The sequence below is a fragment of the Trematosphaeria pertusa genome (assembly GCF_010094035.1).
Source record: "Trematosphaeria pertusa strain CBS 122368 unplaced genomic scaffold BU26scaffold_10, whole genome shotgun sequence".
Classification (NCBI taxonomy): domain Eukaryota; kingdom Fungi; phylum Ascomycota; class Dothideomycetes; order Pleosporales; family Trematosphaeriaceae; genus Trematosphaeria; species Trematosphaeria pertusa.
The window spans coordinates 74,137-100,087 of NW_022987221.1; the positions used below are offsets into that span (position 1 = coordinate 74,137).

Genomic DNA, 25,951 nt, shown 5'->3' on the forward strand with positions numbered 1-25,951 from the left:
AGTGGGAAGAAGATGCGCGCTTCGCTGAATCTGCCGAGGCTGTTTATCTGCTCGCGCATATCTTCAGTAATCTAGCAGATGCGGCGCAACTGGAACACGTTGATATCCACTTCGGAGACCCAACCGTCCTGCATGCTCTCGCCATGTCCGGCTTTCCGCGCAGAATCGCCCACCTCCACATCGATCCGAAATCCCTAGAGGCTACTTCGCTCGAGTACATGCAAGGGCTCGCTTCATGCGCGCCTTGCGTCCGGGCAATTAACGTAGGCGAACCGGGTAGTCGACCCCATAACCGGAGCTACTCTCCGCAATACCGCGTCGCTCGCCTCCTTCGGATTCTGACCGACGTTGAAAGCGTCCGTCTCTTCGGATGTGCATTAAGCCCTCGATTGCGCGTGTGCAATGCATGCAGTGCCGAGTTCTACATGATCTCAACGACTCCATATCAGCAGCTCACGGCTGTTAACCTAAACGGCGTATACGTTAGCGGCGGGCGCTTACGGCGCTTTGTCAATGACAACGCGCGGACGCTCACTACCTTCGGCGTCAAGTTCGTCCACCTAACAGACGGGACCTGGAAGTCAATCTTCGCAGGACTGAAAAAGGTCGGCGGCTTGACTTCGCTCGACCTGTTCCATATCTGCCAGAAACACGGGGTCCGGCAGGCTCTGCCCGTCCCCATAGGTTGGGAAACCACTTATCGTCACAAAGTAGTCGGCGGTGATAAGGTGTCTGAGTTTCTTCAAGTGGCTATCGACCACTTTCAGGCCTGTTCCAATAGGAGTGCGATTGCCTGTCCAATACCGAAATACTACGACGTCCCACTTTTGTTCAAATCGCTGGTAGGTCAACCGTGCTCGGAATGCGATGACCGATTGAAACGATACGCCGAGTTGACCTAGACGGGCGCGAGAGCTCTGGTGAAAAAAAGATACACTAGCTACAGCTGAAAATGTAACTGCCGAGAGTAAAAGAGCTTGAAACCTGCATATTTGTCACCATGTATCAAATAATAGGGTAGAACTACTTCGAGGGCCAGTAGTACAAAGAATGGAGAAAAGCACACTGACATAGCTGGGCCGCACTCATCGCTTCCCCCAATGGCATGGCTTAATGTTATTCTCCTTCATCTTATTATTTGCATCACTGGTACAGAAGGCACCTACCACTAAACCTTCCTAGGAGCGCAAACAAGCAGAATGCACGGAGCGTGCTGAAGTGAAAATGGAAAAAGTAGACAATCCGTGTCAAAATCCCGCGAACATCATTATATCCGCAACATGTCCGTCAAACTCTGAGCTTCATTCGCCCTCTTTGAGGAACTTTCGCCTAACTGGTGGTACTCGTGATGTCGAGTTGGGAGGACGAAAGGACGTGAGTCGTGCATGCCCCCCAATCTCTTAAGCGTGGGAATAAGTATCTTTCGTCGCCTATTTCCGGGAACGTTAAAGAAATTGTAGAATAGGCGTACCGCATGCCTGCAAGAAATTGACCAATCGTCGAGGGCGGGGATAGGAAACGGAACTACATGACACCGCAAAAAAAGAGATCATTGGGTGCTCGCGTCTGCATAATTCCGGGAAGGAGACAAGCCGGGAGAAATCCTTTTCCAAATCCTCCGCATTTCAACTCCTTCAGTCTGTGGTGTAGTGTGGTGAGGCGAGCCAGCCGGATGTAGGATCGCGCACATATCGTCACTAAGTGCGCAGTTTTCGTCCCGCTTGGGACGCTTCCCTCAGTCCATGGTCAAACTTCTACCCTCCCATGAGAAGCATCCTCACTTTAGGGCCTCCTCTTATCCACGAACCAGTGCTCAAATTGAAAAACATTACTCATTGCATACGTACACGTCCCATATTAGCTCGCCGCATAACCCATCAACACCGGCTCCGTCGTCGTCCCCATCAAACCCACAATATACTCCAGAATATTCGCCCCAGCGAGCGGAATAAGCGCCTCCGTCTCCAGCACATCGACAAGATCCAGCGTCGGATACACAGCCTGCTGGCACACGGCCGTCAAATCGATCCTGCTCGCATCCGCCGGCCCGCCGTTCCTGAGCGCGTCGATCGCAAGACTGACCACGAGGCCATTGAATAGAAGGGACTCGTGAGTGCCGAAGGCGCCGGCGGGCGTGGCACCGCAGACGGACTGGATTTCGTTGTTCGAGACGCCGACGCTGCGCGCGTCGTTGAGAAAGCCAGATGCGCCGATGCCTTGCTGCGGCTCGACGATCTCGTCGAAGAGCGCGGAGTAGAAGGTGGTCGTTGGGACGTAGGCGGAATCGCCGCCGTTCTCGCGGAGGCGCGTGACGTAGTTGCTATCATACTCTTGCTGGAGGACCGCCTGCGACATCGGGACGACGCCGAGGTCTGTGCCTAGATCCACTAGGTTCGCGAGGACGGTCCCGTGGAAGTCTGGAGACACGGAAATAAGCTGGCGGACGGACGTGCGCGTCGACAGCCAGTACTTGAGTGCCCATTGGGCGTCGAGGTTGCCTTGCGACCAGCCGATCACTGAGACGGTGTTACCCGTCAGCGAATGCATGTAGTTCATGGCGTAGACGATGTATTCGGCGTTGATCTGGGCGTCCATGAGCATGGCGCCTGGGACGTTGAGCCAGACAGCTTGGCCGATGCTGGGATCCTGTGCAAGGACCTTGGCGAAATTGCCTTCGAAGTTCACTCCGCCGAATGCGCCCGTGCCCGGGACGAGAAGGACGGGGGTTGGGGCATCTTGGGCGTTGAAGGTCGATGGGATGTAAATCGCAGACCGCAGTTGTGACTCGCTAAGTGAATATGGCGCATCGCTCGGGCTAGCCTTTGGATATATCTCCGTCGGCGGAGCCGGGTTACTATTCGCGAAGGAGTTAATTCCCGCCGGACTATCATCAATCGTACCGCCTTGGAGTCCCTGGACGTCTAGAGTGGTCTCGAAGATACCGTTGGCGACATAGTCCAGACCGTTCCCTATGTATCCCGTTGGCCTACCATCGTACCGGTTTTGTAGATAGACGAGGACATCGTCGATACTTCCTGGCGTGCTTGTGGGATGGGGATCCAGGAGTCTGTCTAACGTGTTGTTCAGGACGTCGATGAGATCGCTGGAAAGCGCTCCAACTGCGTCTCCGAGCGGGGCGACGACGCCGGAGAGCAGTTGAGGGTCCGGATCGGGTGCTGTTATGGGGCGCGGAGCGGGGATTGGAGCAGGTGCCGGAGCTGCATTTGCGGAGAAGTAGAGATAGAATGAAACGAACAGGCCAAATGGGACGAGAGAAGGCATCTTGGGAGGAAGAGGACCGACGCGCAGCCGTCCTGTCTCTCGTCTTGCTACCCGATCGGTGGGCCGACCTTAAGTATTCAGCAGATCTCTGCCCGCTCCCTGTTCCCTCCCTGTTCTTTGTAAGATCTAAGAAACAAGGCGATACTAATCCCCCAGGCACAGACCTGGCCACGAGGCCTAAGCATGATGAACCATCGGATTTATATAGGATCGAATATCACCGCCAATCAGAATGCGGGGGAAATGAGGGAGCGTTCTGCGATCGGCACCCGCTTGCCAGATCCTCCGAACCAAGCGAACATCGCCATTTGAAATAGGAAGTCTGCGACGATCTATGCCGGATGTGGCTACACAGGGGCCGAGCCGAGGAACAGGCGGAAGGGAACTATCGAGACGCTAGACTAGTGCATAGCGGGATGACGATGCGAGTCGCGGTGAACCGAGGTAAGAAACAGCACGGTTCTGTGAGCGTGCGATGCTTGTAGAGGAGATACGGAGGACATCGAGACAACGCAATCGTGGGAACGTTGGCTTTTGACCCGGCACTTTTCCAAACGGAGCGGATCTTGAGGGCGAGCTGTTGAAGGGTCGGCTCCTAGTCCGTGCCTGCCATCGCGGATGAGAGCGCCATTGACACCATTTCCTCGCAAGATTGGCGAGTCCTCAAGCAAGCAAACCTTCGCATACCGAGACCTGAGGTTGACCAAATGCTCGCCATGCGCCAGACATCAGCGAATGTATCAGGCCACGCCCGCGAACCCTCGCGCAATGGGTGTAGACAAGGCGCGGCATCTCGTCTATCTCTTTCTCGTAGTCTCGCGCTGATGGTATGATTGATTCTCGAAGTCGCGACACCTATTCTCACAGCGACTCTCCGCGACGATAGAAGTTGAACGGGGACGGTGAGCCCACAGCCGGATTTTCCCATCTCCCAACCCGTTGTCCGTGTGTAAGGGCTTCTTATCATATATCATTGATGATCGTGGCTAATAACAACGTTGTTGTCCCTTTTGCGACTCGAGTCGAGGGGGAGTAACTTGGCGTAGACTGACTTCTTGGGTACCTTAGATGAGGCTGATACGGCCCCCTTGAATCGGTTTAGGCTTCACTACGGGTTCTTCCCAAACCTCAAGAAATGTCCCCACCCTTTTGAACTTGCCCCCTGCAGCTGGGTGAAGGATCGGACCAAGCGCACAATGCCCTTCATTTGACGTGCCTTGCATCAAGTGCAGATAGTGCAACCCCCCCGGAACTGCTAATGCGTCTCTCCGTCATCAAAGTTCACCCTCAGATCCGACCGGACTGGATGTTTCGAGTAGTTCGATGTCTTGAATGTTGGATTCGCGTCATCCACGAACTCCCCATACACGTCTAGTTGCCTTCCTTCAATGTCTCCAAAGTGATCATGACCTTGGGGTCGGACGTCGCTCGAGAGGAATCTGAAGACCGCATGTGGTTCGTATTTCTCTGTACGGTGGTACATGTAGTCCGTGAAGAAGAACTCCGCTACGGCATACGTGATCGGCCCATTGTAGGACGTCCAAGACCACGACGGGAAACGGTCGAAGACCTTCGCCGCGTGCGCTGTACGTCCTTGGGAGCTTCGTGGTTTTGGTTGCCAATATAGCTGACGAGCCAAATCGGAAGCCCAAACGCCCGCGAGGTATGCACTTGGTTCCGGAGAAATGTAAGAGACGATTGCTGCGAGGGTAGAAATAGCTGGTAGTTTATCCTTAATAAATGTCAGATTCCTTCTGGAATAATCGTCGACCAAGCTGAGCCATTGCGCCATAATATCCTCTCCAACCTGGGCCGGCGATCCGTCAAGGATGCGGAATAAGTCCGGTAGCTTAGCGTACGGGACGTAGTGCATCCTAGGCGTGCTTGGGTTTGGCTGTTCGTCCAGCTTGTGAGAAGTCTTTCGGTAGTCGTCCAGCTTGTGAGAAATCGTTCGGTAGTCGTCTAGCTTGTGAGAAGTCCTTCGGTACTGCAAGACCGTGGAGTCGCCAGCGCCTATGCAGGAGCGGCACTCCCACATCATTCCATGTCTTGTATAGTGCAAGATGCGCGGGGCCAACTGACGTTCCTGGAAAGTCCAGCCACGCGTGCTCAAGGGCCCAGCCAGAAGCGTTGACCATTGACGCCAGCTGATTCCTTGGCGGATTCGAACGGTACAAGCTGATTCGGGATCAAGAGCGGGTCTCGGCTTTGGGGGCGCTGTTGTTCCTTCAGCTTGTCCGGTATTGCCCCTCTCCCAGTAAGTGAGAAAACCTTCGTCACCGCTTCTGGCATCGGATGCGGAAAGCATACAATCGCAGTTTAGGTAGATGGTATGCATACGCGCACACTCAAGCTCGAAATCCTCACGGGAATCTTGAATGATACAAAGACTGTCAATCCAAAGGAAGCGAAATCCTAGAAGCTGAGTGACGAGGATTGCGTCCTGGAATGTCTTCGAGAGCGTTGAGCATTGGATTCCTTCGCAATGCTGCAGAAGATTCGAGAGAGTTGTCTTTCTAACCTTTGATGCGTCGCCCCAGCAGTGGCTGAGTGCCAGATACCGGTATTCCTTATCAGCGCCCGTGTCCGTGTTGATCAGCTTCACGTCTTCCGAGCCATGAGGGCCTACATCTAGCAGTCGTCTAGGTAGTAGTAAAGCTGGGTTGGAAGATACGTCCGATTCTTCGCAGCCACCGTCTGTAAGGATGAATGCGGTGCTACATATCGGATGCTTTGTCTGGCATGTTTTCAACCAACGTCGGGCTACGACCATGCCGTATAGGTCCGGTGGACAGTCCTCAGTTGAAGTGGTATTGTAGTCCATCCGCGTCTTTGGGACCGTTGACTCGGCTGGACGGGGTCGATAGAAGAGCCCTGCGGTCTCGAATATGGTTGGCCTATAAAGAGCAACGCGAGAAACAGATGTGGATAATTAGCAATGCCGCTGACAAAAGCACTGCTGCGAACAAAAGTAGACAGGCAGCCGCAAATATGCATGGAGCCATGTGGGAAAGTGTGAGCGCAATTGTGTCCGCTTAAATGGTGTTCGCCTACAAGGTGGCAGTGCTCTGAAAGATCACGCGACGGCCAAGGGAGTATGAGCTCACCAGATCATTTTCCTTCCGCCAGCATGGCCCGTCAACTGAGCGCCGAAAATCTGGAAGAGACTGCGCCACAGAAGTCACTACAGCAAAGCCGTTGTCGGGCGCCGACTAGGAGCTGGAGGCTCAGCACGTCAACCGCACCGCATCGCATTCGGCGAAGCAAGCCCGGTTCGGATGATGAGAGAATTCCTGGCTATTGAGACGGACGATTAATGTCCGTAGAGCGATGGGGATATCGCTCTTATGGATCTGCTCATGCCTGGCGATGTCCAACACCAAGCGCAGGTTTTCAAATCTCGACCTCCCCTCGCATCCACCCCCATGTTCTTTCCGCCGAACGATACATGAAGTACGTGCTCTCCGCTTCAGTAAAGCTGAAGCTTAGTTCGTAGATCGTTCTCGCTAGGCCAATGCTGAGGCCCATCAACTGCGCAAGGAGAACCGCAAAGATCGGAACGCCACAGTGGAGTCGGGAGACTTATCGGATGGTCTGACCGTAGAAATTCTTGCGCTTGTGAGTAGAGGGCCGTGATGACGAAGTTGCTAATTCGGCTCAGAAAGCAGACGAACGCGTGGCAGTTTGCGGTCAGGGGCTGGTGGCTTTTGACCCTGGGTTCGAAATCCTACGCATACACTTAGTGATCTATAATTGACAAGGTGGTTGTGGAAATTTGGATGCCCCTGAGGTTCTTGCATCCCATTACTACTGAGATTGGTGTTAAGCGTGTAGCGGATGCTTGACGAGGACCTTAGCCGGAACGCCTGGCACGACGACTTCTCCGCCGAAGAAGCAAATGTATCAATAGCTTCCGGAAATCGAGGCGTTCTCCTAGGGGATTGGAAAGCGGAATGATGACGGTAATGGCGATATTGGTGGCCAGGAGGAGCGATGGCTGAATCTGTTGCCATCAATAATAGCGACGCGTAGGAGGTATTCGGCAAGTTCCGCAGTCGGCCCGTATGAATGAGGGTTGTAATGCCTCATTGTTCAGGACTGCGATAGCACACTGAATGACTGCCGGTGTCATTTCCAATGATAGATCAATCTGCGCCTTTTTTAAGCAACATCGCATTGCTCCTCCTTCGCTCCTCCCGTTCTCCAAGCGACGAGCAAGAGGCAGAAAAGGCAAAAGGCTCGTAGAGTTGAATTTCCAAGGGATTTTGCATGTTATTCTCTCGTGTTGAAGCCTTTGTTGACTCGTCTCTTGCATCCAGCCGATCTCGATAAGATTTCGGATCCGTGAGAGACCACCAATCGCATGCCGCCGCTCAAGCTTCCGAATCACATCGTGATGAGGATGGACGAAGGATCGTGCGAGATGTCTTCAGCTCCAGGGACCGGGGATGCGGGTAAAGTTTGGCCGCCAGAAAGCCCGCACCCGAGGTGCCTCGAACGCGAGTGCCAGCGGGTAAACCCTTCCCAGGCGCCAGCCGAGACCACGCGAGACGTGTCTCATCGTGCACCCAAACTTGAGGGATTCCCTCCTTCGCCGTCCGCTATCGCTCGAGTTACTGTAAACGTAAGTGTAGAGGAGGTTGAGCTGTTTGGAGGGTGCCCACACCTGAGGAAAATGCGGTGAAAACCCCTCAAACGCTTGACCACGACTCAGGGGGATCGCCATCGTACCACCGCGTCAAGACGTGCCGAGGATCGTCTCGAAGGCTGTTCCAGGCGGACGTTCGCTAAGCCAAGAGCAGCATCCACCAAGCCGGAGTCGTGCCAGCCACTCCGAAACCGCATTTAACCCCGCGAACTACGCGCGGGGAAGACCCGGAATGCGCGCGTCCGCGCCCGCGTGAAGCCTGTAGCGGCACGCCACCATCCATGGTGCGCTCCAGGGCTCGCAAATCTTATTTTCAGGTGCCAGGCCGCCCAACGGCTCAATCGCGCCGATGGTCGAATTGCGCAAGGCCTCGCCTCTGCAGCAGCAGCATCGAGCTGGCAAACTTTATGAATGCTTCGAGCGCTGCTCCCCGAAGCCTCCAAAGTTAAACTGGGTTCCTCCCGTTCCGCCCGCAGCATGTATTGCGCGCCGTCGAACGAGCCGCCGCCGGCCTTATAACCTTGCGGACGGTCCGGTTGAACTGAACGTCGCACTACGCTTCGAAATATTCTTGTCCGCTCCCGACACGCGCTGTCAGACTTGTTAAAGCGCAGGGAGACCTTGTCGTATCCGACGAGAACACCATGACGTCGGCTACCGAGATGCCGCCCTATTCGAATAATTCGACCATGTGGTTGATCCCGGTGTCAATACTGGGTGCCGTCGCGCTGTGTCTAGTCGTCATGCGCATATACACACGACTGAGGAGGACGGGGAGGTTGTATGTTGACGACTGGCTCATCGTCGTCGCAGAGGTCTGTTCTCCGGGCGTCAAAAGAGAGCGCAACGCTGACCATCATACAGCCCCTTTCGCTCACCAACATATGCATCGCAGCGGCAGCGATCGCCTATGGATGGGGCAAACCCATCGCATATCTCACCCCAGCAGAAGTAGTAGCCAGCTTGAAGTTGCAGTTTGCGCTCCAAACAGTGTGGATATTCACCCTATGTTTCGTCCGGCTCTCCATTGCGGCTTCGCTACTCCGTTTCGGCCAGGAGCGATGGTGGAAGTGGACGCTGTGGAGCATCATGGGACTGCAGTCACTGATCTCCTCGAGCTACGTCGTTATCCAGTTCGGCCAGTGCAGGCCGATCTCGTATGCCTGGGAACAAGTCGGTGACGTGGAGTGCTGGGACATCAATGCGATCGTCGACTACGGCTGGGCCATTGCGTGTATGATTCCTTGCTCTGATTGCAAGTCTCTGTTGCTAATCCCATGTAGCCATATATGTCGCAATGGACCTCATTCTTTCCCTCATGCCCATCAAGCTCGTCCGGAGCCTGTCCCGATCCACAGGCGAGAAGATACTCATCGGCGTCCTCATGTCGCTCGGTCTGCTCGCAACCGCCATCACCTGCGCTAAGATGACGACGTTCAACGACTTTGGAAAAGGCGACCCTATGCAAGACACCATGAAGCCGTCCGTGTTCGCCAAGCTCGAGGAAGTCGTCGGTATCATCGCGTGCTCGCTGCCGTGCCTCAAGTCGCCCGCCGAGCAGTTGCTGAAGAAGTTCGGCATCTTGAAAGAGCATCAATTGACAAAGCCCAGCTTCGTCATCTCCCTTCCGGATATGCAGGAGGATGCAGACCAGAGGAGTAGCAGCGATGGCTCTCTTCCCAGCGGAAAGGATGCCGTTCGGGTTGACTCCGTTGCCTTCAAACCGGGAAGCGCGAATTCGAATTCCCTTCAACAGGGCAATCGAAAGGATAATTGGGAAGCCGTGTGATTTTCTGATGACGAAAACTGAGCGTGGCATAAAATAGCATGGGAGCCCTGGTTTGGTCGCGCATTCATAGCGTGGGGTTCGGAGTTCTCTTTGTTGGATTGTACATATTTATGGCATGACGGCCTTGTTCCATGGTATCGGAGTTCGATTCAGGGAGGCCCATCCTTGGAATTATCGATCCCGGGGCCCTAATATTGGGCCCTTGCTGCAGATGCGGTGTTTCGATTAGCGTTGAATGAAGATTTCGGTTCCAGGCACGCCACGTATCAGTGGCAAGGTGGTCAATTATTGAGAAGGTGAACACGCAGCTTCCGTAGCGCCGCTGATGAAGCGTATGAGAATGAGGGTGTTGTGTGGTGCTGGCTGGTCCAGGTACTGCATCGCTGTCTCAACAGGCATGTGGAAGGGTCAGATGACGTAATTTATCGATGACATAAGCGAACCGTGTCACATCCACCTCCTACATCGCCCTTCCTGCCCCCCAAAACAGCTCATGCCAAGATTAGCGTCGCCCCTCGCACACCTTTGTAGTCGAGGCAGGGAAAGCCTAGTAACTCGTTCTCCGGCATTTTGGGCCCGAAACCTCTCGCTTCCCGCAGGCCCCTCAATCTCCTATCCATCAAATCGGACGAACCATAGTCGCTGCCGGATCACCAGTACTGGTCCTGCGGGTTCAATTGATGCGAATAGCAACTTTGAACGGGACTCGGACAGTCACGACTGAAAAACAAAGTTGTACATACGAGGACTGCACCTCACATTCTGCATTATGTCTGATTGCTAAACATGCATACCAGATCGGACCTTCCCAAATTGCTCGTCAATCATTAGATCCACCATCTGGCTAGATATCTCAGGCACAGGGGAACTAGGGGCCGATAATATCGTTCCAGTATGCGACGTCGCCTGTCACTGTCAGCACACGTCTCGTAGCACAAAAGCTGTTATATACCTCGCTCAGATCCAGCGACTTGTGCGCGTATGAAGACGCCGACTCACTGAGCACCTTGCATTCATACGTCACCCTGATCCGGTTCTTCTCCTGCTTCTGGAAATCGTGGTATGCTATTCCCGGGTGGATGATCCCGCTGTCCTCTGAGCCATTTCGGCCTTCCGGATTATTGGCGAGTGGGCGGTTGCTTCGACTCCGAGTCCGCCGCGGCATGATGGCGATGATGGATTCCCTCCAGCGGGCTATCGAAGCCCGAGGCCTTTCTTGGGTCGGCAATGTAGGCTTAGTGCGTCTTACCGAACCGAGAACGGTCATCGCTCTCGACATTAGTGACTTCGGTTTCTCATCGTCGGTCATGGTCATCGTCCGGCGATTCTGATGTGATGTGTATATCGCGCGGAGAGCCGGCGCGGAACCTGCCAGTACGGCGACGGCGGCTTCGCAGTGAAGCACGAACGATATCCACGCAGTGCTGAATTGGAGATTCCCGAAGACGTTGCGGTGGATGCCTCCGGCGAGCCGGACAATGCTGAGGATGATACATATACTGGAGAGGCAGAGCACGACGGCGATGCGTACCTTGTGCTGAAGACGCAAGTGCGACATCTTGAGAAGGATGATCGGAATGCTAATAACTGCAAACGTCAGTAATGAGGCAGAAGCGGGATAGTCTATTCCACAATACGCACTCATAAGGTCAGTCACAATATCCAGCGCTTGCACTACGACTCCGGTACTGATGCTAAATGTGTAGTTGTTCTTCAGAAAACATTGCGCTGCACCGCCATTAGCTTCCGATCGCTCACCGCGTCTGTCACACTCACCGGCATCAGCCCCAAAATGCGGGCAAAGAATGAAGCTCTCTAGAATCACTACCACGCATGCCATCCCTGTCGCGGCAACCGTGCACCAAAAATACGCCAGCAAATTCCGACTCACATTCCTCAGCATCTTGTAAAACAGCGCCAAAAAGCTGTACTTGATCGAGAAAATCGTGATCCATCCCAGCGTAAAATACGCAACCAGCGTCGATGGCCCCGCAGTCAGCAGCTCTTTCGTGAGCGCTGCATCTTTGCCGATGAAGGCCAGGACGGGGAGATTCAGTGTTGCACCGTCAATAAAGTACACCATGCGGCTGAAAGCGTAGACCAAGCCTGTTTCTGCGACGAGGCATATTGTTGCGAAGAGGACGAGCCAGTCTTCGAGGGCTAGGTGATGCTCGCTGCGGTAGCGGAAGAGGAGGCGTGCTGTTGAAGCCAAAACGGCGAAGACTGTGAGGAGTATCGTGAGAACCTGCGACATCGTCAACGCTTCCATCCATTCTCATGCAGCCGCCAGCGGCATGGCTCGTACCTTGAAGCTTGTCTTATCCACCCGAGACGAATGGTCGATAAGCCAGTATATCTGCTCGCTAGGCAGTTCCGGAACGCCTTCGACGAGCTCGAGGATGCGCTCCATCGCATTTTTTCTTATTCCGCGGAAGCAGAAACAGAACGCGAGACTGGCGGCTGTGGTATTGTACGGTATTTCATGGTCGGCGTTGCGATGCGGCATTACCGAATGGGGATTAACGCGACGATCGTGTCCTTTCAAGGCTGTGCAGCCACGAGGCTGGCCCCACGGGCCTCTACCCACTGTGCGACACATTTCGCTCGCTGTCCCATCGGATAAGCGCCATTGTGCAAGGCTAGCAGTTGTGTAGGAAGCTTGGCACGGGCTTCGAAGGTTGGGGCGCAATCAAGCCTAACCCGCGGGAACGGTAAGACTTAACCATGAGTCCCCGAAGGTAGATCATCACCACATTGCCGATGACTGACCGAATTTAGAGCCATCTAAACTACTTTAATGTACATGGGGCTCGAAATGGTCCGACACTAAGTTCCCATTCCCAATAAGAGCAAGGCGGATCCACGACCGACTCCACTAGAAGGGTTGCCGATAGTCCTATCTTCAGACCAGCAGGCACAAAACGGGAAGACATATATTACTTATATGTGCTAACCGGCACTGTTAGTTCTGAAAATTGTTCAGAGCAGGTTCAGCACTACTCCATTGGTAATTATCTGCGACGCCGAATTTCTTCGTATTTGTTTGGCACCAGCCAATCAGCGTTGACTAATTCTGAAAATCTCGGGAATGTAGCCAACCACATCGCCCATTCGCACCCCCTGAGTCTTTGTCCTACCAATAGGCCTCTTCGAATTTATCGACAGTTAGACTCGTTTCCTACGTACCGAGGCTGCCTATCCATGGTACTCCGAACAATCACGCCTTTAGCGTAGCTGTCGATTGTATACGATAATGGGCTCTTCGGGAGCATAGATTAAGAGACCAGCGGTTTTATCGCGACAAAAGGGTGGGCGTAATTTTTGCGTCGCAGAAGATTTCCACGTTGACTGGGGAACCCCCATGTCGATGCCTCCCAAGCGAATCCACTCGATGCCTGTAGACAGCTGCTGCGCCACACAGCTGCTCATGCAACGGCCGTCATCTCATCTCCACTCCACACCTCCAACTCCACCTCCGCGGTAACGCTCAATTAAACGAGGGCCAACTCGTAGCCAAGAAGTCATGTGGCTCGAAATCTTCGGCTACACTCTGATCGAACTCTGCCTCTTCTTTGTCTTCAAATACGGCGTCAAGCGTACTCTCGATTATACCTGGTACTGCACACTCCCCATTATACTAGGATACGGCCTCCACAAAGTGATTGAGCACGAGAAACAAAACGTGCTGCAAGAGAAGGCCGCGCAAGCTAGACGTGCGTACTGCCCACCACCCGGGCCATCCCTTCCACCACCCGACCGTCCGCTGGCTTCGCCTCCATTCCTCCCCTTTGATCGATCGCCATGCACTCCAGACCACTCTCTGGAAGCGTATGACTGGTACGCCAGCACCACATTTGTGGTTAAAGCGTCCATTGGGAACTTGACGCTGATCGACTATGCGCATGCGGCGGAGGGATCTTCACATTCAGCTCAGCCCTCTCCTGAGGTGCACGCTTCGGGTTTGCCCGGCTACAGTACCCCACACGAGCCGTTGCACGAGACTAAGTTCCGGATTGCGAGTGTGACGAAGCTGTTCACGGTACTGGCAGTGCTGCTGAGTAAGGAGACGATTGGGTGGGAGGATGCGATAACGAAACATATACCTGAACTGGATGCGAGAAGCTATGGAGAAGTGACGATTGGGGCATTGGCGGGGCAGACGAGCGGCCTTGGGAGGTTTGTACGTGATCCTTGCATCTCTCCGAGCTTCGGCAACTGGGATTTAACCTGGTGCTAGGGCTACGTAGGCGATCTCTCCTTCATCCCCGGATTCAACCCTGTGCAACTAGGTATGGGTGTTATACAGGAACCACTTCCAGGCTGTGATCCATTTCCAGGTGGTCGCGTATGCACGCGCTCAGAAGTCCTCGACATGTTCAACCATCCAGCGTATTGGCCGCACTCACCCAATTTCGGGCCACTGTATTCCAACATCGCATACAACCTCCTAGGGATGGCACTCGAATCCGCACACTCGAAGCCGTTTGATCGCATCATTGAAGATCTCATCTTCGACCCCATCGGAATGACGCACTCCACATTCGAAATGCCAAAGGAGCCGAAAAGCGCCGTTCTACCTCAAAAAGGGGCGCAATGGGCCGTTCCTAACTTCGGAAACTTCAATCCCGCAGGCGGACTCTGGAGCACGCCAAACGACATGCTTGTCTTCCTCCAAGCCCTTCTCCACCACAAACTGCTCTCGCCAGTTGAGACACGAAAGTGGCTCCAGCCGCGCTCCATGCTGCCAACCCTTCACCAACTCGTCGGCGCACCGTGGGAGATCCTACGACCCACGGACCTGGACGTGAGAGCTTCGCGCCCGATCAACCTCTATACGAAAGCAGGTGGCGTAGCCGGGTATTCTAGTTTCGCGGTTCTGATTCCGGAGTACGACATCGCAATCAGTATCAGCGCCGCTGGAAACACCTCGGATGCAGCGATCGTCGATATTCTGCCTTTGGTCGTCAAGCCGCTCGTTGCGTTTGCGGACCACGAGGCGCGCTTGCAAGCTACGACCAAATACGCTGGCACCTATTCGATGCCCGAATCCAACAGCAGCATCACCCTAACGCTCGATGACGGCCCAGGCATGTCAATCACGTCTTTCGGCGTCAACAGCATTCCTGTTCTTGAACGGCTGGCGAAGCTCAGATGTGCAACTTGCGACGAGTTCAGTGCGAGACTGTATCCGACGGATCCGGATTCTCTAAGGGCGCCGAGGGAGACCTGGAGGATATTGTTCGATGGCAAGAGGCCGAACAGCACGTTCGCGGATATGGATTGTGGAAGCTGGAATTGGGGTGATCCGTGGAGGTATGCGGGGCTGCCGCTGGACACGGTGGTGTTTGAGTTTGATGGGGAGAAGGCGGCGAGTATAGAGTTGGTTGGGTGGAGGACTACGTTGTCGAGAGCTAAATGAGGGTTATGGTATTAGAGCAGGAGATGAGACTTAAAAATGGATGATGGGGAGAATGTCTGCGGGGCCGTGTTTATCCGCGGGGCCATGTGTGTTGGCGGTGCGCCCGTTTATCCAGCAGCTTTCAGGCACCTGAGGCTGGCCCGACTCAGCTTGATCATGCTGTATCCCGGCAGAGCGTGGAGGACGGGGATAATGGCACCCTGCTGGTATGGAGTCTGCTGAAGTGGTACGGGGAGCGAAGATTCGCTGGCGCGACGAATCAACCATGGCTAATACTCCAATCTCAACACTATGATTTCAATATATCCATGAATAACCGCTCTTTCTTCTAGCTCTTCACTGTTATAATTTTACTGCTGGTAGCCGGCGTCGGTCGCGGGTCTGCAACTCTGAAAGGAACGCCACTAAAACCGACCAATGATGAGCCGGTATTTCATTATGTCATCAGCACACTTTCCGTCCGCCACGTCAACACCTTCAAATCTTCATCTCACTCTGCGCGGTTGAGCCCACTGCCATCATACTCGATGTCGCTTGCGGCGAAGCACGGGCAATACCTGCACGTCACGCATCGACTCCTCTGCCCCAATCATTTCGCGCCCGCCTAGGGATCCTCAAACATGGGCCCACACCGACTCCGGCCCCACTCCGAGTAGCAGCCACCACCACGAGATCCAAACCGTCCTCTTCGTCGGTCCAGGCTCTTATAGTGATAAGCTCGTGACGCGACTGTCCCGCGCTTATGGCTCAGCCATCAACATCGCGATGATGTAGGCTTCCAAACAGCGAAATCTAGGGGATCCATCGGAAGGGCCTGGCCCTGCGTCTGACTGGACGCGGCTATTCTAATGTTATATCTTCAGCGATACGGCCCAGTCTTCAGCATGATCCACCCCACCGTACGCCCTGGATGGAGTGTTTACGAGGTGCATTTCGCCACCACCTACTAAACGACCCTCAAGTCAAATTTTCCGCTGATTGACGCCCGTGGATTCTCAACCGCCCCCTTCACTGATGCGAACCCGGTATCCTAATGGGTACTGTGGCTTTTAACGAGGGAGTTGCTGCTTCGCCTGCATCGGGCTTTGCCTGATGTTTTTGGCCGACTCCCCCGGCATTTTATAGGGTATGGACTGCATGCCAGCCATGGCCATCTGCGCCCTCAATCCTTTGCCAAGAGAGAATGCCCAATCGCGGTTCTAGGATGAGTTTCATCGGCAGGGGGCATGGCACTGTGCCGCATGCTGTGCCACAGCATCCCCTCGGTCTCATACCATGTGATGTATTGGCCACTGCCCGTAACCCTCTGCGATTTTGCTCGTTGATCCCACCTCGCTTTCGTTTCAATTGTTGAAATGCCACAGTAACAGGCGGCCTCCTACGCAAAGACTGCGGACGAAGCATATCAAGCGACATAATGCAAGTCTTGTTAGGTCGGTTCAGCTACTTGCTGCTAGTTTTACATCTAGCACTATTTTCTACGGCTGAATTAGATCCAATCGTTATTAAAGGGTCGCACTTTTTCTACAAGACGAGCGGATCAGCTTTCTTCGTAAGTCTAGCTTAAAACACCGCTTTACAAGTAATGACTGATGGATCCAGGTCCGCGGTCTCACATACGATCCATCTACGATAGCCAGCGGCGACAGTACGCAAAGAATCGATCCGCTCGCTGATGGTCCCACATGCCTGCGAGACATCCCTTACATGACCGCCTTGAACATCAACGTCCTCCGGATATACTATGTCGATGCCAATGCCGACCATACCACTTGCATGAACGCCCTAGCCGATGCCGGAATATACGTCGTCACGACCCTGGGGAGCCCTACCGCCTACATAAACCCGTATACCGGTAGATGGATGGACTTCACTCTCGCTCAATACACTAGCGTCGTGGATTCTTTAGCTAGCTTTACGAACGTGCTTGGGTTTGACGTCGGGGAAAGACGTTATAACCAGACCCTACCGTTCCTAAAGGCAGCCGTACGCGATGTCAAACAGCACATGCGCGACAAGGCATATCGGGATATACCCATTGGCTTTACCTCGGCTATGTTGTACCCTTATTCAGGCTACACAGAGCTAAGTTATATGGCATGCCAAGAGGCGCAGGCAGATTTTCTGGGCCTTGCAATGGCCGACCTCACAGATATTACAAGTTGCACGCCGCAAACAGATATCGATGCGGCCATCGAATTGTATCGCAACGCCAGCATTCCCGTATTCGGCATTGAAACCGGATGCTACACTACGGATCCATCAAATGACGATCGAACGTTCGGGTACGTATACCGGTTCTTTGCCATTAATGCGACGGCGAGCTTAAGTGGTACCGTCGTGCTGGGTTTTTACCAAGAGGTAACTAGGAACTCTACTTGGGGTAAGTTTATTCCTCTTCACCGCCAAGCGTGCCATCCCCAACTGATGCGATATAGGCCTCGTGTCTGTGGGCGCCGGCGGCGAAGAAATAATCCCCGGGGAAGCATATTCGGCCCTATCGTCTGTCATGGCCACAGTATCACCCACCTTTGTCGCTTCAGCAGAGTATACTCCCACGGCCACCCCCGGCGCCGCCTGCCCCGCAGTCCGGTTCGCCAGTCCTCTTCTCCCACCACAGCCGTACACTCCGCTGTGCTCTTGCATGATGGACACACTGCTATGCACCGCGAAGAAGGGAAGTATAGAGAGTCTCGATCCGGAGACAGCCTTGAACAAAATCATGGAGCCCTGTGGGAACAATCTTACCCAGAATTGTGTTGGTCTTGTGGCGGATGGAGGAACTGGCCAGTACGGAGCCTTCAGGTACTTATCCGAGCTCGCAAAATCTCCCCAGCGCATTTATTTACCGCTTTAGTTCGTGCAATCTCACAGCCCAGTACTCATGGGCTGTAAACGAGTACTGGCAAACCCATGGCGATGACAGCTGCGATTTGGATGGGACAGCCGAACTTCGAGGCGCAAGGCCAGCACCCAGCGGAGACTGCAAATTCCTGCTCGACCAAGCCGGCGAAAACGGCGAGAAGACTGTCACAGCGTTTCTCAATTCCACTCCAGCGCCGACGAGTACTTCCGGCGCGACCACAGAATCTACCACCGACGACGCATCGACGGGTAAGACCAGTCTCTCCGCAGGCGCAAAAGCCGGCATCGGCGTCGGCGTATTCGCCTTTGTTGTTTTCGCTCTCCTCGGCATCCTCTACTTTCTCCGCCGAAAGAAGCAGGAAAATAAGGCCAAAGAAGCGCCCTATGAGCACGACGAGCCGGATCTTCCGGAGTACGTTGCACCGCGGACGGAGACTAGACATCTCCCGCACCCCGTGCGCCCGGAAGGCCAGGGTCTGATGCACTCGCCGCCTCCACAATGATATGATCCCTGCAGCGGATTTGCGTGGAGTCAGTCAAACTGCGCAACGTCTTTTGATGCATCCGATGCGGACAATGCACATAGGTTGATATCGCTGACGTGGGCGACGCAAGTGGACGAAGCCTCCTATTACAGCTGTGGTTAGCATGCGCTGGGTTCTACGTAACGTCATTTCCTTCTCCCTGTTGGCCTCGTTTGGCGGTCGATTGTATGGAAATGCTCCCTTTCATATACCCATGAACGTCAAGATCTAAATTCTACGCTTCGTCTTCTCTTTCAGGATTCCAACGCCCGGTGTCTGATTCTTCGCTTGCGGTATATTTACCTAGGTACAGTAACTCTCGCTCTGCACCACCCCCAAGGTACCCCAGATCGCTTGGACCTTTGTAATCTTTGGATGGTCCCTGCCTTGTAACATTGAAACCTGTATCTCGAGTGGAGCTTTGCATGGAATTCTAGACACTACTCACATGCGTTCGTCATTGACAAAGTATCTCATAATCCCATCAAGACGCACGACTTTAATCAAGAGCCCAATTCCCCTCACGCTAGCTCCGGATAACGCGCCCGAAATGAAATTCACGCAAAAGTTTCCTTCCCGCATGCACTCCTACATGCTCGCTCTCGACCGATCAATCCCCGTCGACCGGATAACAACACCCCTCATCGGAGTCCCCGAGGGTATCGACATCTTTCGCTCCAGACGCACCGCACGACTCCTCATTAACAATACGGAATGTCCGTTGAAACATCGCTCTCCTGGCCCCGGCATTCGGCTTCCCGCTCTCACTCGCTCCGATGCGCTTCCGGCGCGAGAAGCCGCAGCGCAGCGCGGCATAGAATTTCGTCTGCGTAAAGAAATGATTCCAGAACGAGGATAAAGCGGGGGCGCAGCTAACGATGACGGCGCCGAAGACTTCTGCGAAGCTGTGGTAGCGTTAGTTATTTGAGATATATCTTTCGCAGACAGCACGGAAACGGGAGGCGGATGTGGGTCTGCATAGCACGTGCATGCCCTTACCCCGTAATGACTATATTGAAGCCGTTCCACACGAGATCGTTGCCCAGATAAAGCTTGACTCTGAAGGCGAACGATGCTACGCTGGTGATGACGGTCCTGTGTGCGTTGTGTCAGCAAAGACCACCTCAGAGCGCTTCTAACGGCTTAGACTTACAGAAAAGCCACTAGAAAGACGACTACGATCCCAATCTTCTTGCGCGCATCTAGTCGAAGGCTGCTGATACTCGGTAGCGGCAGAACGAAGATGGTGATATCGATGAGGACGCCATACGCGGCAATAACGAGCGTCTCCATTGGCGGGATGATTTGCGAAGCTTGGTCTTTTCGACGGACGCAGGAGACAACGATCACAATGAGGCTGGAGGCGTAGAATAGCGCAGTGATAACGATGAGGCAATACGAGGTAATCCGCATCCAGCGGATGCTGTGGAAGATGCGGATGAAGAGCACTAGGATCGCTGTTCTGACAGCCCACAAGGCGAGACCACCAAGCACCTGAGTGGGGCCTATTCGCTGTTGCGCGTTAGACACTTCCAAGGTTGGCTAATGCTTGAAAGGCTCTCACACACTTCGAGGGTCGATTGCGAGGCTATAAGAGAGACAGGGACGTCCCATGTGTGCTTGGCGGCACAATCGCGGGCGACTAAACTCCATGTCAGCCTTCGTGCAAAGAACTTGACGCACTCTGGGGCTAGTGATGCGTTCATTCACTAGTGAGAAGATCAGACCTACGACTGTAGTTCAAGGCCCAGTTTGTAATGCCAATAACCTCGCCGAGCAAGCAGAGGTCTGTCCACGGACGTGTCAGCCACAGTGCAGAGACGGGAGACTTGTACAGGCCATACAGTCATCGATTCTAAGCCTCCCCGTATGCCGCCAGTTAGCGAACAGGCGCACAGACACGCTCACGACAATGAGCGATATGCCAACTCCCTCCACGGCTGTCAGGAGAGAGGACGGATCGATGAAATTTGGTGGTTCGCCGTTAGGGTTGGGCGCGATAGGTACCTTGGAGAGATCGACGCCGGCTGGAAGACTGTCCATTTTCTACTGAGGAGCAAAGACGCCGCAAAATGCTACGTGAAGATAGCAGGTTCAAACGCAAATAAGTTTTTCATATTCCAGAATGAGAGTGACCTAAGGATTCCGAGGGTGTGGTTCATTGATTAATGCTTGGACTCCGAGAAATCTAGGGAATTGGGCCGGGTGCGTATAATTGCTAGTAGGATCGGCTAGCCAAACGTCGGCTCGGTAGCGAAACTGTAGGTAGAAATTATGGCGTCTAAGTATTTGCGCAAAGGATGCAGATCCATGCAAAGGCAGTGGTGGCAGTCGTCTAATTGATTATCGGACCTTGCGACTATCCATAATTGTCGGAGAGAAGGCGAGCTCCTTCTGCGTACCTGCATCCTTCTCGGTGACTAAATTCTGCCGTGCTCCCCGGATGTATGGAAAGGGTGTTCGTAAGGGTCGGTCCTGTGTAGTCCCTGTTGGACTAAGCAACGATCCGGCCCGACCTTTCACGGCTGCAGCACTTAATCCGACACAGCCCCCAACCGAACTCTGAAAAGCCAGGTTGTAGAACCTTAGCCACCTAGAGGGCTATCACTCAGCGGGGAATACAGTCCTGGTATCGACCGTGGCTATTCCTGGAGCTTCCTTTGCGATATTCTACTGCGCTGCGACGTATTGGACTGCGCCGAGTTCAGCCAGTTGCACCGCGCCTGCAGAGCCAGAATTAGGAAACGGCACCACGCCGGTCGGGCTGGTAGATGAAGTGGGCAACATGGAGCAGAGTTCATGAAAGACAGATACGCCTGACCACGGGCTTACTTGCGCTGAGTTCATAGCTGCGTGGGGCATTGGTATAGACCAGTTCTCAGCTTGGAACCCCGGCGTTGGCTCAAACTGTCAAAATTGGATTCTTGGTGAGTATAGTATGGCCCACCTTGGGCGATATTTAGACTGACTAGCTCTAAGGTCAAGAATACTGCGTGATGGTCAAGCACTTCCGGTAGCCGGGTATTGTATCAAGCTGCAACCAGTATGTTATGGCGAATGTCTCCAACAGTGGGTATTCCCTCTTCTGTACTCACTCAAACTAACGTCCTCAGTGCTTCTAGACCCATGTGATATCATCGAAACCAAATTCGCGGTCTTCAGCATGCTCGGTTCGTGGCCTGGAATCCCGCCAGGACTGTACGCTCACTTTGTGCCATATAAAATATTCTTACCCATGCTAATTTCTTTGACTAGGTGCGGAGATCAAGCATGTCTAATATTACTGCGCCAGAATCCCCAACTACAAGCCCACTTATACCTCCAAGACGTACACTTACACAACAACACCCTTCTACATTCCATTAGTAGATGTATCTAACCTAGTGTATTTGTCCCTAACGACTAGTGTTTAAACGTATGAAAACGGCACTGAGAATGAAACTCAAATTCTGGAAACGAAGTTCCACAAACGGATATCGAGCTGCACTGTAAAGGTATCGCTCGCCCCCAGGAGCGCCATACCGGATTCGGTTAGCACAGAAGTAATCAATCTAAACCCAACACACTGAGGGTATAATTAGCCACCACGCCATATCGCTCTCAGCCGACAAGACATCTCGAATTCGTTGGGTCACCACATGGCGGACAAGTTCGGCTTGCTTGGGTTACCGCTCGCTGTGTTCCTTCTCATACTCGACCTGGTATGTGATGCACTACTCCCTGAGCCTCTTTCTACGCTAACGTTGTAGCAGTTCGAGGAGGAGGACCTCCATACTTCCGTTTGGTCTCCCGAGCATGCAGATACCTCTGCTAGCCCGTTGCTTTCCGGAACATAGTTCTGCACGACCAAACTCGCTCAGCAGACGAAGTCTATGAGATCATCTGCAGCAGGCTGTGCGACCCAGAAGATGCGGTCGCGCAGCATGTGCGGCATCTCCGGGTCGGACCTTTTGAGCAAGAGATATGTTGTCTCTCCGCACAAGTGTTTGTCAAGGTACTTCATAATCTTGAAGATCTACGAGACTTTTCATAAGCTGGACTTGGACTCTGCTCCGTCAATAAAGCTACGGGGATTCTGACGAACAATAGTTGGAACATGCGCTCCGCAATCCCGGAAGCCGTATTGACAGCCTTGTCTGTGAAGTGGCCAACTGCGCGGTTGCATGTTACAACTCCCTTCCAGGCCCCAGGATGGAATGCAGGGGAGGTCCGTAGCCTTGTTGAGCAGTGCGCTCGTGTAGAGCGTTTGGCTCTAAAGATTGAGACGGAGGAGGAGGAGAATAAGGCGGGCTATGAGAGTTATCGGATTCCTAAATACTGGGTGAGTCATAGCTCTCCCATTTCCTGCCTTCAGACGTTGTGGCCGCTGATGTCTGTCTGGTAGCCGGACCTCACCATCGACCACATCCTCCAACTCCGCCGTCTCCGCACACTCGAACTCGAACTTGAATTCGGCATCCAGAATCGCGAGTTCATTCACGTCCGCTTGCCCAACGGGTACCTCATCGAAGAAGCTGGGGAGTGCCGCGCAACAGCACTTTACCGACAGTTTCTAGACAAGAACACCAGACTCGAGATGCTGACAATGCGCTTCATACTTACGCGGCCGCGCAATTTCGTGACAACGCCAGGGCCTGGCTATGAAAAGGATTTTGTGGTTGAGAGGAGGATTGTGGGAACGGAGGATCCCCCTGAGGAATTTTTTTGATCCGTTCATCTGATGTCCGCAAACAGCCCTTGCACGTCTTGATTTGGCAAATAGCTATGTCATTTCTCAAGGACCAGTGACAAGAGGAACTAGGACACTGAGGGCTTGTCTTGAGTACCGGAGCGGTGGTAATTTGTGCATCTCTATCTATATCTCTTCTATAGTCTGACAAGACTTCCTTTTCTCTGCGCTACTGCCGTTGCCAGCGACAGTCGCTATTTGTTCCATAAAGGGTCTAGAGAAAGATAGCAGGAGCGTGCAACTGCTTATATCAGCAGTTAAAGACCCCGTTTTCCGAATACTACAGCCCCAGATACAGGAATCTGTTTCAGAGGTGAATGTTTTGGTGCAAGGACAGGGCCCATGAATCCAAAATATCTCTCTGGTACCAGCCGCTGGACTAGGTCGGATCTCTTCCAGCATGTGTCGTTGGCGTTATTATGCTGACATACCCCGAAAGGGTCACCCCTCAACTCCCACAAGGTGTTCTCGGCAATTTTAACGTGCTGACTCCCAGTGCTCAATTCTCCTCCTTCGCGCCCCGCTAACTGAGCCAAGCATGGAAGTGTTGCAGCGAGGTAATCGAGGTCCATTGGAATCTTGCTGCAATTGGTACTCTTCCGGCCGCTTCCCTCCACAGCAGTGATAGCTTCACCGAGTTCCGAACACACAACCACTGCATCTACCGCGTTCACAATTTCGAGCCAGTTTTTCCCCTGCGATAGCACTTCCAGCTTCTTCATGCATGTTCCTCGGCCAGGTTCAGTAACGACGTCCATGAATTCGAACCCGTAGAGCTTTTTGCCGCTGCTCTTTCGTATCGAGGCCACAGTCTTCAGTAAATTCGTATTGAGCCCCAGCATCAGCTCCCGAAATAAGAATTTATCTGTCTTTACTCCACAGACAAGTGCGTCACCTAATGGCTCCAATACGTTTATGACTTCGATCGCATCAGCGTGCGGTTCGACGTATGGTACTCGATTATCTGGTATACCAGCACGGGCCCGAGTATACGCATGGCTCATGTGCAAAAGCAGGCTCAGCTTCGGTACTAACCAACTTCGACGTTGGGCGGTATCGTAAACAATCGCTAATTCCCGGGATGTATCCTGAAGCAGCTTGCAATAATTGCCGAGCGGCGTAAATTGGCGGCGGTGGGATGCGTACTTGAAGTTGGTCTGCAGCCCTAAGACAGCTGACAGAGGAGCAGATGCTCCAACTTGGGCTAGTATTGAGTAACCGTCTAACTGCAGAGACTCTCCGTGACTGCGGCCACCGGAGTATTTGACTGCGGCAGGTAATCGCCTGGTTCCAAGGTTGATCTGAGCCGCTTCGCACCATCCTAGAAAGCATCGCATCGCTTTAAACTGGGAAGGGTCCTCCGTCAACACTCTTTCTCCGAGGTCGAGCGCATATGGGTTGATTTGGCCATTATTACTCGTAATCGAATGAAATTGTGCACAGTCGCCTTGAATTGCCGTTGGGAATAGCACAGTCTGGTATCCAATGAATACCACCCCGCCGTCAATGATCAAATAGAACTCGACAGCCGCAAGTGATACCATTAGGTCGAAAGGTATCTCCAGGCCCTTTCCGAAATCACGATATCGGGGTAAGGCAGAATCCGCCACGATACAGGAACGGAATAGGTCGTGCCAGCAGTTGTGGTCCGAGTGCGGTAGAGGGGATATTTTAAGATCAACGCACGGCCTGAGAACGTACTTTCGACTTGCTAAGCCACTAAGTGGACCGAACTCAATTACTTCGGTCATCGAATGGCGTTCCAGACGGCAAGTAGTTGTCGATAAGCTCAGGGAATCCTCAGTTCTCGGCATGCGCATGGCCTTGCAAAGCCAATCCAAGGCCTCGATCAGATCAACCACTTCCACGAGACCCTTCTTGCTGAAATTGATCAAGACGCTGGATTGGTAACAAGTCACCGAAACCAGTGGCTTTTCTCTGGCATTACCAGCACGAAGAGCGCAGACGCTGAATCCTGTTCTCCTGTTAGCGGTCGATACGAATTATAGCGGCAGAAGATAAACTCTCAAATCGAAGAGCGTACCGGAGCTTTCTGTGTTTAGATCGGCTAGCTTTACTAGGTCCAAGAGCCCTAATAGGAAACCACACCATTCAGTTTTCCAACGTTGTGTAAGATACTCAGCACACGTCGTGGCCTGAACACATATTGCGGGTTTCTCCATGTAGTCCGTGCTCGACTGATTGTTTACGAGGACGACATGCTGTTTTGGATCCAGCCATTGAACCTCACCCCCGGCTACTCTAGCGGGGTCGCTCAAATCGAGGACAGCCGGTATCTCCCATTCCCATACAATGGAACCAAAAGTTGCGTGTTCCTCAGCCATCAAAATGACTTTCACTAATGCGTCGATAGTTCCATAATCAAATCCATTTGCGGCATTCTCCCACAACTTCAAATATCCAGGTATTTCTTGCTCCGTACGTGAATCTTGCCGAGAATGCCACCATCTCTTGAGATTTGAAGGATCTGCACCGTGTTCCAAAAGCTTCAGGATCCAATCTTCCCAATCTGAAAATGCGATGACCTGGAAAGGAGTGCGGCCCTCTTTGTCTTGGATGTTAACGTCAACATTCGTCCCATCTCTTAGCAGTTGATATGCACAGTTGGAAGAGTCTGATAGCGCCGCTAGGTGAAGAGGAGTACGACCGTTGTTGTCTTGGATGTTGGCGTCAA

At 53.2% G+C, this 25,951-nt stretch overlaps 10 protein-coding genes across 10 annotated transcripts; 5 read left to right on the top strand and 5 right to left on the bottom strand.

Annotated features, from left to right (window-relative positions):
- Positions 1–89: 89 nt before the first annotated feature.
- Positions 90–1,039, top strand: BU26DRAFT_520874 (uncharacterized protein). Its single transcript, XM_033829394.1, has one exon. The coding sequence runs from the start codon at positions 144–146 to the stop codon at positions 900–902; it is 759 nt and encodes a 252-aa protein (XP_033681396.1). The 5' UTR covers positions 90–143; the 3' UTR covers positions 903–1,039.
- An 878-nt stretch (positions 1,040–1,917) lies between these two features.
- BU26DRAFT_402212 (alpha/beta-hydrolase) lies at positions 1,918–2,883 on the bottom strand (the record flags this gene model as incomplete). The annotated part of the gene is made up of 1 exon (XM_033822812.1): positions 1,918–2,883. A coding segment is annotated over one exon (966 nt), but the record flags the coding sequence as incomplete, so codon positions are not given.
- Positions 2,884–4,393: 1,510 nt separating this feature from the next.
- Positions 4,394–6,517, bottom strand: BU26DRAFT_44783 (HET-domain-containing protein). Its single transcript, XM_033824665.1, has one exon. It carries the CDS (start codon positions 6,104–6,106, stop codon positions 4,538–4,540), a length of 1,569 nt encoding a protein of 522 aa, XP_033681398.1. The 5' UTR covers positions 6,107–6,517; the 3' UTR covers positions 4,394–4,537.
- A 2,057-nt stretch (positions 6,518–8,574) lies between these two features.
- On the top strand, positions 8,575–9,719 carry BU26DRAFT_431192 (uncharacterized protein; the record flags this gene model as incomplete). The annotated part of the gene is made up of 3 exons (XM_033823921.1): positions 8,575–8,745; positions 8,795–9,164; positions 9,214–9,719. The coding sequence occupies 3 exons, from the start codon at positions 8,575–8,577 to the stop codon at positions 9,717–9,719; spliced, it is 1,047 nt and encodes a 348-aa protein (XP_033681399.1).
- A 773-nt stretch (positions 9,720–10,492) lies between these two features.
- On the bottom strand, positions 10,493–12,147 carry BU26DRAFT_487522 (uncharacterized protein). The gene is made up of 5 exons (XM_033825948.1): positions 12,025–12,147; positions 11,496–11,964; positions 11,361–11,447; positions 10,672–11,306; positions 10,493–10,625 (listed from the first exon to the last, which is right to left on the bottom strand). The coding sequence occupies exons 1-5, from the start codon at positions 12,127–12,129 to the stop codon at positions 10,500–10,502; spliced, it is 1,422 nt and encodes a 473-aa protein (XP_033681400.1). The 5' UTR covers positions 12,130–12,147; the 3' UTR covers positions 10,493–10,499.
- Positions 12,148–13,188: 1,041 nt separating this feature from the next.
- Positions 13,189–15,424, top strand: BU26DRAFT_520879 (beta-lactamase/transpeptidase-like protein). The gene is made up of 2 exons (XM_033829395.1): positions 13,189–13,899; positions 13,957–15,424. The coding sequence occupies exons 1-2, from the start codon at positions 13,243–13,245 to the stop codon at positions 15,136–15,138; spliced, it is 1,839 nt and encodes a 612-aa protein (XP_033681401.1). The 5' UTR covers positions 13,189–13,242; the 3' UTR covers positions 15,139–15,424.
- A 1,031-nt stretch (positions 15,425–16,455) lies between these two features.
- BU26DRAFT_606670 (carbohydrate-binding module family 43 protein) lies at positions 16,456–18,943 on the top strand. The gene is made up of 4 exons (XM_033835682.1): positions 16,456–16,690; positions 16,741–17,521; positions 17,577–17,943; positions 17,996–18,943. The coding sequence occupies exons 1-4, from the start codon at positions 16,556–16,558 to the stop codon at positions 18,504–18,506; spliced, it is 1,794 nt and encodes a 597-aa protein (XP_033681402.1). The 5' UTR covers positions 16,456–16,555; the 3' UTR covers positions 18,507–18,943.
- A 194-nt stretch (positions 18,944–19,137) lies between these two features.
- Positions 19,138–20,570, bottom strand: BU26DRAFT_566782 (uncharacterized protein; the record flags this gene model as incomplete). The annotated part of the gene is made up of 6 exons (XM_033833573.1): positions 19,138–19,432; positions 19,527–19,622; positions 19,681–20,039; positions 20,096–20,169; positions 20,259–20,315; positions 20,372–20,570. 6 exons carry the CDS (start codon positions 20,568–20,570, stop codon positions 19,138–19,140), a joined length of 1,080 nt encoding a protein of 359 aa, XP_033681403.1.
- A 1,541-nt stretch (positions 20,571–22,111) lies between these two features.
- On the top strand, positions 22,112–23,374 carry BU26DRAFT_44872 (uncharacterized protein). The gene is made up of 3 exons (XM_033824687.1): positions 22,112–22,521; positions 22,617–22,848; positions 22,912–23,374. The coding sequence occupies exons 1-3, from the start codon at positions 22,400–22,402 to the stop codon at positions 23,233–23,235; spliced, it is 678 nt and encodes a 225-aa protein (XP_033681404.1). The 5' UTR covers positions 22,112–22,399; the 3' UTR covers positions 23,236–23,374.
- On the bottom strand, positions 23,375–25,238 carry BU26DRAFT_44873 (uncharacterized protein). Its single transcript, XM_033824689.1, has one exon. It carries the CDS (start codon positions 25,074–25,076, stop codon positions 23,514–23,516), a length of 1,563 nt encoding a protein of 520 aa, XP_033681405.1. The 5' UTR covers positions 25,077–25,238; the 3' UTR covers positions 23,375–23,513.
- Positions 25,239–25,951: the final 713 nt, after the last annotated feature.